This window comes from Sphaeroforma arctica (genome assembly GCF_001186125.1).
Source record: "Sphaeroforma arctica JP610 unplaced genomic scaffold supercont1.1380, whole genome shotgun sequence".
NCBI classification, from domain to species: Eukaryota; class Ichthyosporea; order Ichthyophonida; genus Sphaeroforma; species Sphaeroforma arctica.
The window spans coordinates 1-11,759 of NW_014039178.1; the positions used below are offsets into that span (position 1 = coordinate 1).

An 11,759-nucleotide genomic window follows, 5' to 3' on the forward strand; every position below is an offset into this window, starting at 1 on the left:
TATAGACAACACACACACATATATATATATATATATATATATATATACATTCGAATAATTTTAAGCCAAGGGCGACGGAAGTTATCTGACACTGACATTCAATAAGTGCATAGGCGATTTGAGATTGAGAGTATAGTTGTTTTTTTGTAATACATGCTCTTTATATATGAGTAGGTCAATACGCATATACCAACATTCGATTAGCACCTGCCATTTTCGTACTGTCACATCACCACAGGAATCGCGCGGTATATTGTTTCAAAGTGCATACCTTTTCCTGTATAGATCCTTGACGACGCTTATCTGCGCTTGGACGGCTGCTTTGATATCTTTATCCTGGTTGAACTTTCTCATGCAAGTATCGGTGAAATCTCTGTATGTTGTATTTAGGAGACCGACAAAGATCAGAAGGCCAATAAGTATCAACTGATGCTTACCCAACATGCACATGGATTTCAGAATCTAAATTCCCAGCGTTTGGTCGAAGGCAAGATAATTTTGGCGTATATTTTGCAAAACATATCCGAACACGAATAACGCCTAATGAATTATATTTTTAGTTTAAACGCACCTGTAAATGCCACAAACAAAAATCTGGTGCTTATTAAGGCGTTCTTTCATCACATCCAGCCTCTCCCTTGCTTCTACAAGCTCGTCGATTGTGGTGGTGACATTCATTCCCGCTGTCCCAACTACACCTGTGATCCCTTCCACATTGTTTGCGATCGTGGCGGCATTCCCTGCAGGATCCCGTTCAACACCTGCACTTTTTTTACCAGCCCTCACAGTCTCAGTGCTGAAAGGACTAGCGGTGGCAAGCATAGACCGCGATGTTTTGAACAAGGCTGGCGTGGGTGTGCGTGTGTGATTCTCCGACTCGCCCTGCACTCCCCGGGTCGTCTGTGAGCTTTCAGCGTTGAGATGCAACTGTATGTTAGCTGCTTCATATATATCGGTGTGCCCAGGTGACAAATAAAGTGATGGACCGGTGTCACGTTGAGATATACTTTCTTCGATGGAATCACGTCTTCTGATCGGAGACAGATCTCCATGGTGAGCGTGTGCAAACAAACGGTATCGGTTTCGCAACAGTCCGTTTTGACTATTCAGACTCTCGGTGAGTATGTTCACTTGGTGTAGTAATTCCGATTCCTCATTCATATCTGTATGCAGAGGGTGAAATAAATGGAATCCATATCAATACAAATGTGACCGCTTTCAAATGTCGCTTTTAATACTTGTTACCACCACCAGGCATAAGAAGTAAGCATCAACTTTGTAGTTCTCTACTACCAACTAGTAGGGGGGAACGGCAATAAGCCTCGGATTCTCAAGAAACGAAAGTCAGCATTTATGTGTTCATGTCTTGCACATCGAGAGACGAGAAGCACGCAATGAAGCAAAACACAAAGGAGTGCATAGTAGAGCACGACAACTTCGGAGTGTCGGAATAGTTGCATAAAGTAGACGAAACGAAATAAAATAGAGATGCAAAAGAAAGCAAAAGCATACATATATACATATATACATATATTGTGTATGAATAATACACGTCTTCACTTAAATGTATGGATATTTTACCACAACTGAAAAAAAGAATTCACACCATACCCTCATCATCAGTGGTATCGCCACCATCCTCAATCCTTTCTCTATATCCCGCCAGGTTCGCCTCAGCGACTCGGAGGTCTCTGCGCACGATCCAAGCGTCCTCCAATAGCTCATCATCGCTTAGATAACCATCCCATTCAGTGTCTTGGCTTTCCCAGTCACACTCATCGCTCTCCTCTTCCATATGTATTATATCTACTACCACACCAGGATCAGCACTCCCCGCAGCACCAACACTTGGTGCTTCACTTGCAGTCGCATTCATACCCGAGTTTGTACTTATGTTTGATCCTACGGCTGTGCCTGTAGAATTAGGCGTGGCCTTATTTACATTTGCAGTCACGTCTAAGCCTGTTGTGGTGGACGCAGACATTGAATAAGAGGTCTGTTGCAGGCGCTCGTGCGGAACAGCACCATATGATTTCACACCTTTGGCACGTAAACATAGACGCTTCAGCTGTGCTGATTCTCTCCTCAAGAGTGCACAATCGCTCATGTAGTGTTTATTCTGTAGTAACCGCAGATTGGGGCCAAAACGGATCCTAAGGTGCCATGCTGCAATGCCGACGGGTACAATATGCATTGTGCGGGTTATTTACTTGATTCAATTGTAATTTGTTAAAAAAAACATTGGTAAAGTATTTTGCGATGCTTTTAAAGCCCTATGTAGGCCATTCACGATATAGGTACACACAGAGAAACACTAGCCATACCTATACTCTCCAGTCTGTGAGCGCTGATCACTTTCTCATTCCCTTCAAGCTTCACAAACCTGCGCATCTCCATATTCCCCTTTCCACGCCCTGTGACCACCACAACCGCCTCATCATGCCCGCCGTTCAAGGTACCCATACGATCAAAGCTAGAGCTGGTGGCCCCTTTCCCTCCAATAGCGTTAATACTGTCTGTGCCTCGCACACTCTCATCATCGGTGATACTGCTGGCTAAGTCATTCTCACTATCATTATCAGTATCACTGCCACTGTCACTGCCAGTGTCGGTACTGTTGCTACTGCGGACACTCCCTGTGTCCATAGGGGATGTAGTTTTCATCCCAGACACCCGTGCAACAATGGATACATCATCGTCTTCACTATCCTCGGAGCTTCCGCTGCTCTCTGCGCCGGTCGTTTCTTGCTGTGTGTGGGTGTAAGAATTCTTCATCCGTGCTCGTTTCCGTGTGTGCCCCTCAGGAGTATGTACACGGCGATGACTAGCTTTCCGTTTACAGCGTTGTTCTTCTTTCACGACCGATGAGTTTAAGCCTTTTTGACGCCTTTTCTGAATCTTTTCCCGGCTTTTTGTTTTGTTTTCCTCTAACACGCGCTGCTTCTTCTTGCGCTCAGCCGCGGCTTTCTGTTGCAATTTCTGCTGTCGTTGCAAACGGTACCGTTCTCTCTCCTCTTCCATCGCCTTCTCTTTTGCCATTTTGGCTTCGGCTTTTTTCTGCTCCTTCTCCATATTAGTCCGTCTCCTCGCCTGGGACACTTCCTTCTGACTGCGTTCCTCAATAGCCAGAGGCGGCGCCTGTGTTTTATCTGGCTTGAACAGATCCGATGACACCTCCCCGTCACCCCGCACGACCACATTGCTCTGATTTACAATCATGCTGTACTCCACCGGTACACTCAGGGGCATGTGCAGGGGATTCTCTTCCGAGAGCGTTCGCCCGTATCGCTGGTTTTTGCGCGTCTGCGACAGCGTCACTTCGAAGCCCATCAGTCCACCCTTTGTATGCGGTGTGCTCTGGACCACCTCCCTATTCACAGGGGCTACTTTCTCATTCTCTTTGGTTGAGATAGGCGCAAGGGTGTTCAAGCTTGAGTCTGTGCGTGCGTTGGTGCGTGTGTTGGTGCGTGCTCGTGTGCGTGCAGACCTCCTGTTAGGAACACTCGATACCGACCCCCCACTCGCTACCACCGCCGCGTATGTTTGAGCACTTGCCCGTGTGCGCTGGACTCCACCGCGCTCGGATTTGGGTACTGAGTTCCTCCCGGTCGCAGAACGGACACGGTGACTTGATTTTCTTCTTAAGATTTTCCTTCTGGGGGGTAAACTACTACTCGTGCTTTCCCTCGACCGCCCATTGTGCCCAGAAAGTACGGCGGTGCTATTGCTGGACAATGAGCTTGTACTGGTATCGTTGCAACTATCGTCATCGAGCTTTGTTGCTCGCACCCCAAGACGCGCACGGTTGCGAGTGTATTCCGTATTGTCAGGTGTGCTTTGGCTATCTGAATCGTTCATACCGTCGGATATGAGATCCTTATCCGCACCATACATCTCGCCCGAACCCATAGCGTACTCATTGTCTATACCTTGTACTTCTGATACCGCACTCGATGCGCCCGCACGTGCTAGATCACCACCTTGTGCTACAATTGTATCTACATTCGCGTCTATGTTCAAATTATCACTCCCGTCGGCATTGGCATTGACATTTGTATTCGCACGACGTGCTGCGCGTGACAGGTGAGTGGGTGTGGGCTCATACGCCCACAAGTCATTGCTTTCAACGTTGACCAGAAGACCCTTGAGCGCTCCTTCCACAGACCGGGAGACGTTGATCGCGCGCAGTTGAGATAGCAGCCAACCCTTTTGACCTAGAGGGATGGTGCGGTACATTGAGCGATTAGGGTGCGTCTGACGAGGGAGGATATGAGCGATGCTCCGATATTTAAAATATGTGTTAGCGTATTACGTATATACGAGTGAAGCGACAATATGGCGCTTATGGGACAATGAGTAAATAGCAATCAAGATCAGTCAGCACACGTGTGACAGGAATCGCTTGACTACCCACAAAAGCCATCACAGAAATCGCTTGCAAATGTGAACACCGCAAGCCGAGACCTTCCTCTAAACTCTCGACGTCTGTCCTAAGCCTTTACCTTAGGTTGCATTTGTTCACCGATGAAAATTTGCTCTTGCGATTCGTACATAAAAAATTACTGTGAAGATTTTGGGATTGAGACTAAAGGCAAACTGATAAGATGCGACGTATATTTACGAACACCATTCAACGACACCTAAACAAGAATCCCCACCAATGAAACAGCGTGAAACACCTCACCTAATCCAGACAATCCTTGCCACAGTTCATCGACGAGTGCGAGTGCCAGGGCACATGTGAAGAAGTCATTGATCATCACCACCCTTTCTCCTTCGGGGGTCCGACCTCTTGGCATGTCGAACTTGCTCAGCGTTTCCCGACTATACGGCATATGCGGTATGGTCAAATATCTATTGCGGATATTCGTCTCACATATTTCTTCCGAGTGCGATTTGATCATCTGAAGCAAAACATTGAACAAAACAAAGAGCCTCTCCTGCAAAGTCTTTAGGCTTCGATGCACATTCATATAATCAGTCAAGAAGCGTGTTGTGATACCTCGGTTGGGCTGCTCTTCGAACGGAGGTACAACTTGACCATCCTCTACTAGGCGCTTCTGCAAGGACAGATCATGTCTGTTCTCAGCGCTACGACTATCACGGTTGCTGTCCCGTGATGTGGTGAGTGGCAGCAGTGCTGGAGGTGAAGTATAGCTGACCCGCAGTAGCGCCGGCGGCGGCGAAGTACTGCCCGCCCGAGACGAAAAGGAACGCATTCTGTAGGCAGGCATATTTGAACTAGACAATCCTCCCCTTCCATTCGGAGGGTCCCTCGCGTTCGGCCGTGAAGCGGGGCTTGAAAGCGGTGGTGCATGTGTACTGTCTGTGAGCGAAGCTGTAGGCGATGGCGCGTCGCTCATGATATCTTCAGAGTCCGAATGTGTGATGTCAACGACTATGCGGCCAGTACCACTGGCTGAATGCGACTCTCTTTTCCCGTACATGTCTGTGCTTGTAGTAGTGTGCGTACTCACTCCAAGCATACTGCGGGGTTGGTTATCTTGAAGACCCTGGTTCTCTTTCGCCTCCTGCTCTCGTTGTAGTCCTCTCAAGTTGGGTCTCGGCAGTTGTCTAAGCCTTCTTATTTTAGAGACGCCCGAACCAGCTATAGACGGATTCTTGGTTGACTTACATGGTTCGCTCGGAGATTTCGTAGTCTCCTTCGCCCCCCGTCCTAGCCGTACTGGTCCGCCCTTCCTCTCAACTGTAGTAGACCCGCTCGCTTTACCAGTTTTCTTGCTGGGTTGCCCCCGGGGTGGGCTGTACGTGCCCACTTTCGTCTTCGCGTTCCGTTGCTTTCTGGTTGGTACATTCTGAGGCTGTGCTTTTGCGTTAACATTCGGCCCTGCGCTTTCTTGCACGGATTTACTGCTGACCGTGCTGTCTCCCAGACTGTCACTGGAAGTACTATCCACTCGCCGCCGCGGCGTGATACGCATGCCTGCGGGTAGCTCGTCGTCCAAGCTCGTATCCCCAAATGCTTGTGTGGACATGTCTTGTGCGACTGCCGGTTGTGTGTTCGCTGGTGGTGAGTGCATGAATCGTGTTGGTTGTGCAAGCATAGTCGGTTTCTGTGGCACATCTGCCTCAACATGCGATGTATCTGATGCTCGTTGGGGTATCGCTGATTGCAATGCGGGCGGAGACTGACGATTGGTCACGAAACCAATATGCTTTTGTATTAGGGAGGATGCATCTGTAGAACATGGCTCATCCACGGCACCTCCCTCCGAAAAGGGGGCAGTCGTAACACTACTAACACCGACAGCGTCTGATATAGCGGGTACTGTGACTTCGTTCGTACTGCTATGAATAGCAGGTTTGTCCGGCAGCACATCCTTGTGTCCAGACGAGATCTGCATAGTTTTCGCGTCGTTTGTAGCATCTTTACCATCCACCGAGATTGGTGAAAATCTAGAGATACGTTCGGATGTTTTGTCAGACGGCCTACTATTCAGCGTTTTCAGATTGCCAGAATTACTTGCACCAGTTTTCTCGAGCTCGAGGTTTGCACTACTGGGCAGCAGCTTATCGCAACCCGACTCGATCATTTTGTCAATATCAGAGAGCAATTTATCACCTATCACATACTTTTCCTTTGCGTCGGAGTTTTTGAAGTTATCCAACTCGACAAGGTCAGATAGCAGCTCGTTACCCAACTTCGCATCTGGCATTTCTGGAGACCTAAAATCATACTGAACCGTTGTAGCCTTGTATGCATTCGTATTTACATATATTTGTGCATTCGTGTTTGCACCGCTAGATCTTTCTGAGCCTATCGTACGGAGGACTGCTACAGGTGGCTCCTGATCAACATGCGCCATCGATTGTTGTGCAGCACTAGCAAGTGATTTTCCAAGTACTCGCACATTCTTAGCTTTTTGGTGGTCGACACTTGCTGAACTTGGTACTATCCTTTGTACTGCATTGTTCCCAGGGTTTGTAGCGTTGTTTGCTTTAGACGAGAACTCATTTTTCGCCGTTTGATTATCAAAATTTGCTGAACTTTGTTCTACTTTTCTCCCTACTACCTGCTTACTGACTTCCGTAGGTTTGTTCGCCTTTGATGAGAGTATGGCCTTGATACTAGTTTTCGCCAACGCACTCGAAATTGATGCATGGCTGGCCGCAGCAGCCACGCCTAACTCCTCAGCAGCCTCTGCATGGATTTCCGCTATCTTTTTCTCTACTCCACGCGTATTCGACTCGCGTGCTGTCTGCGTGTGGGCGTTGGGCATATTTTGTGCTAGTGCTGGTTGAAACAGTTGCACTTGTGCCTCACTAGTGTGCTGTTGCTGCTCTTGTACACTCCACCGGCGATTCTCTTGCTCGCTAGGATCTCGTGCGTATTGTTGCTCTGGTTGAGAACGAGGCTTGCGAAACAGAGGCTTATGGATTTCTTGCGTATTCATATATATGTGTGAATTGTTATAAGACCTCTCTTGTTGTCCCTCATTCGAGTCCACATATGCTGGTTGTTGCAGTTGCTGCTCCTCATACGAGACTACGAATGCTGGATGTTGCAGTTGCTGTATTTGCTGCTGCTGCTGCTGCTGGGGTTCCTGCAGTTGTTTTGGCTGTTGCTGAATCTCTAGGCCCTCGTAGTTGTATATCGGGATACCGTATGGTATTCGCCGGTCTACTGGTGGTGGTTGGTGCCGGTATGTTGGGTCTAGCGATAGCCGCTCCATCTGTGGTGGTGTTGGCTCGTGTGAGGGAAACTGGCTGTAATACCGAATCACATCATCCTGATTGTCCATGGGGAGTGAAGCACGTAGCTGCTCCTGTGTATAGCGACTACCGGCCCACTCTGATGTCCTATAAAAGTCGTAAGGTGGGAGTATTGGTTGAGGTTCCGATATGTAGTTGGGATCGTCGATATGTCGCGCAGTATTCGGATAGCGCGGTAGACTGCGTGCATGATTATACTCATCTACCTGACTCTGCGAAAGCGGATAGACTGCGTTATTATTGGTATTAGGATTAGTGTATCCGTATTGATACTGTCCTTCTTCAGGCCACAATGGTTGTGGCTGGAGCGAATGCTGCTGCTGTGCATACATGTATCTCTTATATGCATGGGTGTATTGTTCATGCGCTGTGTTATCGCCCATGATGCAAGGATTCGAGCGCTAAAATACTAACACTACTTTGTAGACCGTCCCATCGCTACTTCGTACGGGATACAAAGGTAGGTTATTCATAGAGCAATCGTTTCGTTTTCTCTCTTCATCAAACACGAACTCACCTCACCCGAAGTTGTTTCTAAAATACAGAAGTTTCATGCTGAAGTCAGTACTCAGACCTTCCTGGGACTTGTGTGGCTGTGCTCGGTTCACCAATCACTATTTCGAACGCTTTGCCTCAGATTTCAAGATTTGGTTTTGGCGGGCCTTTGAGCTTTTCAGAGCTCATATAATAAGAATTCCACTCGGAAAACCCAAATTTTCAACCAATCATATAATAGATTAATATTTATTGTAGCCAGTATAAATTACTTGTCGTCCCTATAAATTAAACTCCAGAATTTCAGGGTGCTTTAAATCAATAACCATTGAATATCAACATTATGCGCTAATTTTATTGATTAAAATAACAGCCAGCTTTTAAGTGACCCAATTTGTTTGAATAAATAAAAATGACTATAATCCGCACCGGCGCACACCCCCTACGCGCTACAGCTCTAATAATATAATTCCCCTTCACAGAAAAGCTTTTAAATATTATTCTCTCTCGTGTAGTCTCCAGTTTGGCCCCATCGGCGTCATCATGTATGTATGTATAACTAAAATATTCATATAAACAGTTAGTGTTTTTTTTAATGATAGTTGTCACGCCCGAGCCACTTCTAGTAGCTATACGACGCACAGTGTCTAGATCGTTCGCATTACCGCATTAAATAGAGTTCAATTAGAGTACTTACGGGTCATATACACATCAGAATGGGTAGGAGACCAGCTGGGGCTGTCGGCGGCGGCACCCAAAACACTGCGCCAAAGAAAAGCGGTACAAACCCAGATAGTAACAGTAAACTCACGGCAGATAACCGAATTACCATGAACACACCTGGGAATGCAAATAAAGCTAAAGCCTCGCGAGCAGAGGGTGCTGACGAGCATGGAGATATTATGAAAGGCGGTGGTAGTGTCAAACCGGCCGAGAAGGATCGTGGGAACAGAGAGAAGGCTGGGCGTAGTGTATCACCCGCACTTGTAAGTAAGGAATCAGGAGGTGGTAGTAGGGATACCACTACAGCCACAGCCACGCAGAGCTCTACTTCCGCGAAGTCAGGCATTAGTGCTAGGAATGAGAATGGGAATGAGCTTGAGTCCAAAGGGAGTGTGGGCAATGATGAGGCGGGCGCGCACACGGATAGTAATGAAGCAGCCGAACAAGGCCACGACTTGGCGCTGCGAGAAGAACAGCATAAGGAGGCCATAGAACGGCATACGAAGTTAGTAGAACTACGGGAGAATCACCTGAATGCGGCGGAAAACAGGCCCAACGCGAGTGCCATCAGTAAGCTGGATTCAAGTCTGAAGAAGAACACAGCCTTCGTTAGAAAGTTAAAGCTGATTACAGAGGAGAGCAGGGCTGCACTGATTAAGGAGTTTGATGGGTTGAATCTGAGCAAGTATGTGAGTGAGTGTGTGAGTAGTATCTGCGAGGGTAAGCTCAAGAACAACGACATGGCGGCGGTGGTGGAGCTGTGCGGACTGTTTCACCGCCGGTATGCAGATTTCAGTGACCTCATGGGAGAGAAGCTATGCAAGGTGTGTGTATTAATTGTATATGCGTGTGTGCTTGCGTGATGTCTATAGTGCAAGTAGTTGTATATGACGAAACTCAATTATTCTGCGCGGATCGAAGATGGATGTTTGATGTACTGTATTTATGTACCCGTATTGCCCTGTTAGTACGTGCCTACTTACATCAGCTTCGCACAGGTGTGTGTCGATTCACCTTCACTGGGTTTCTAACGTAGCCAGTTCTCCAATGGTGCGACATAGCAACAAGGATACCCTCGATCTAGCGCAAGGGTTTCGCTCCTGCTATTGTGAAACTGTCACATAGGGGCTCCTGTGTTGAGTGTGCTATACTCATTGTGTGCGCGAGTGTGCTCGTCTAATCGCCTATTCTTGATTGGGATGTCGACCTAGCTACACGTTGTACAAGTCGTCAAGATGAGGTTCATGCTCACTTTATCTCAACCGTATCAATAGTTTTCTCGTTTTCGAGTCTTAAATTCTAGCCAAAGCCTGTCTATCTCTGAAGCTACCTGACGAGCCAGAATCGCCACACCGTCATAGATAAAGGACCAGTTTACTCCTACGACTATGTTTAACTTCAACGCCATTTGCACAACTATGACAATTCACAAATTTCGACGCCATTTGCGTAGCTATGGCAAATCATGTTCCCGTTAGATCGTGTAAGTATCATAAATGCATGTGTGTCGACAGTCGATCATGTGCGCAAATCCATCTGCCTACTATTCCCTGCTCTTTCGTATATATGACATTCCATGCATGCGTACTGAGAAGAAAATATGTACCGCAACGTACTTCCATCAACAGGCGCTCGGCGATCCAGCAGGCGCACTGGCCGGCGCAGAATCAGTCACAGCCGTAGCCGTACGTTATCGTTCAATGCTCAGACTATTCGGCGAGTTAATCATCAACGGTATGTGCACGTTAGACTGCGACCATACACTCAACTGTAGCCAATGAACTTGTCTGTAGGATCTGTGCTTCTGCGCGCCTATGTATATTCGTGCATAAGGTTTCTTGTAGGTGTTCGTAGCTGTGATAAATATATTACGTCTCAAAGGCCGAACGGTAGGCAGCACGTATTCACAAAAGATATATAGAAATCATACTCCACTATTTGCAAGACTTACAAAATGGTCTTTCCGTTTTGTTACGTCTGCATTGACAGTTGGTTTTTGGACTTACGATACAAGTCGCACAAAATGAACGGCACATAGTGGTCCTAGCTACACGGGAATGTGTTCTGTCTGCACCTAATCGCCGCATGGAGTCGCACACTCCTCCTCACTGACCATCTCGATTGGACGTAACAACGTCTGTGCAGGTGTGCTTAACAACACGGGCGATTTCCTAAATTGTTTCAAGGACATAGTGGTGGCTGACAAGGAGAAACACCAGCTGCTTACGGTTATAGTGTCGTTTATAAGACACGCGGGAGAAGAGATGGTCGGCATTGTGACGAGGCATGTATACTTTAATTTCATGTGAAAAAAAAGCCTATCTAAATACAAATGCCTGTAGCCCGCTGATATCATTCCTCTATGCGCTCACATGCAAGCACTTCAATAACTATATATCCCCACGATCGGTTCTTGTTTTTATCTGCTGACTGGGGTGTCTGAGAAGGCTGTCATCTGATCAGACTATAGTGTGTATGTGCGCGCAAAAAAATCCATACACTGGTTGTTCGGTGGATACCATATACAAGCATATATTCGCTTATGTTGTTGTGCGGTGATATTTGTTGATAATGCTCGAAGATGTATCATCCATTGCGTGTCACTAAACTATTTGAATATACCACCTCATCCCGAACAGGAAGCAGGCAGAGTATAGAGCTGCCAACAACTATGAAGCGATTCCTCGTTTAAATGTATGTCTTGTGTAAGCGTGAGAGCATGATATATGCGTGCTGCGTATGACAAGGTTATATGTCTTATGTTTCGTTTTATTTTCTGCTATATTTGCCTCCAGAAATTGAATATA

At 47.0% G+C, this 11,759-nt stretch overlaps 2 protein-coding genes across 3 annotated transcripts in view; one reads left to right on the forward strand and one right to left on the reverse strand.

The window, feature by feature from the left end:
• Positions 1-571: 571 nt before the first annotated feature.
• On the reverse strand, positions 572-8,117 carry SARC_10764 (hypothetical protein; the record flags this gene model as incomplete). The annotated part of the gene is made up of 4 exons (XM_014295178.1): positions 572-1,163; positions 1,612-2,166; positions 2,325-4,214; positions 4,685-8,117. Coding segments are annotated over 4 exons (6,470 nt in total), but the record flags the coding sequence as incomplete, so codon positions are not given.
• An 828-nt stretch (positions 8,118-8,945) lies between these two features.
• SARC_10765 overlaps positions 8,946-11,759 on the forward strand; it is a gene marked incomplete at both ends in the record, with an annotated part of 6,264 nt that continues 3,450 nt past the window's right edge. For both annotated transcript variants that reach the window (XM_014295180.1, XM_014295179.1), the window contains 4 exons: positions 8,946-9,776; positions 10,581-10,686; positions 11,098-11,236; positions 11,592-11,646. In XM_014295180.1, coding sequence (XP_014150655.1) covers positions 8,946-9,776; positions 10,581-10,686; positions 11,098-11,236; positions 11,592-11,646 — 1,131 coding nt within the window. The remainder of the gene's footprint in view (positions 9,777-10,580; positions 10,687-11,097; positions 11,237-11,591; positions 11,647-11,759) is intronic.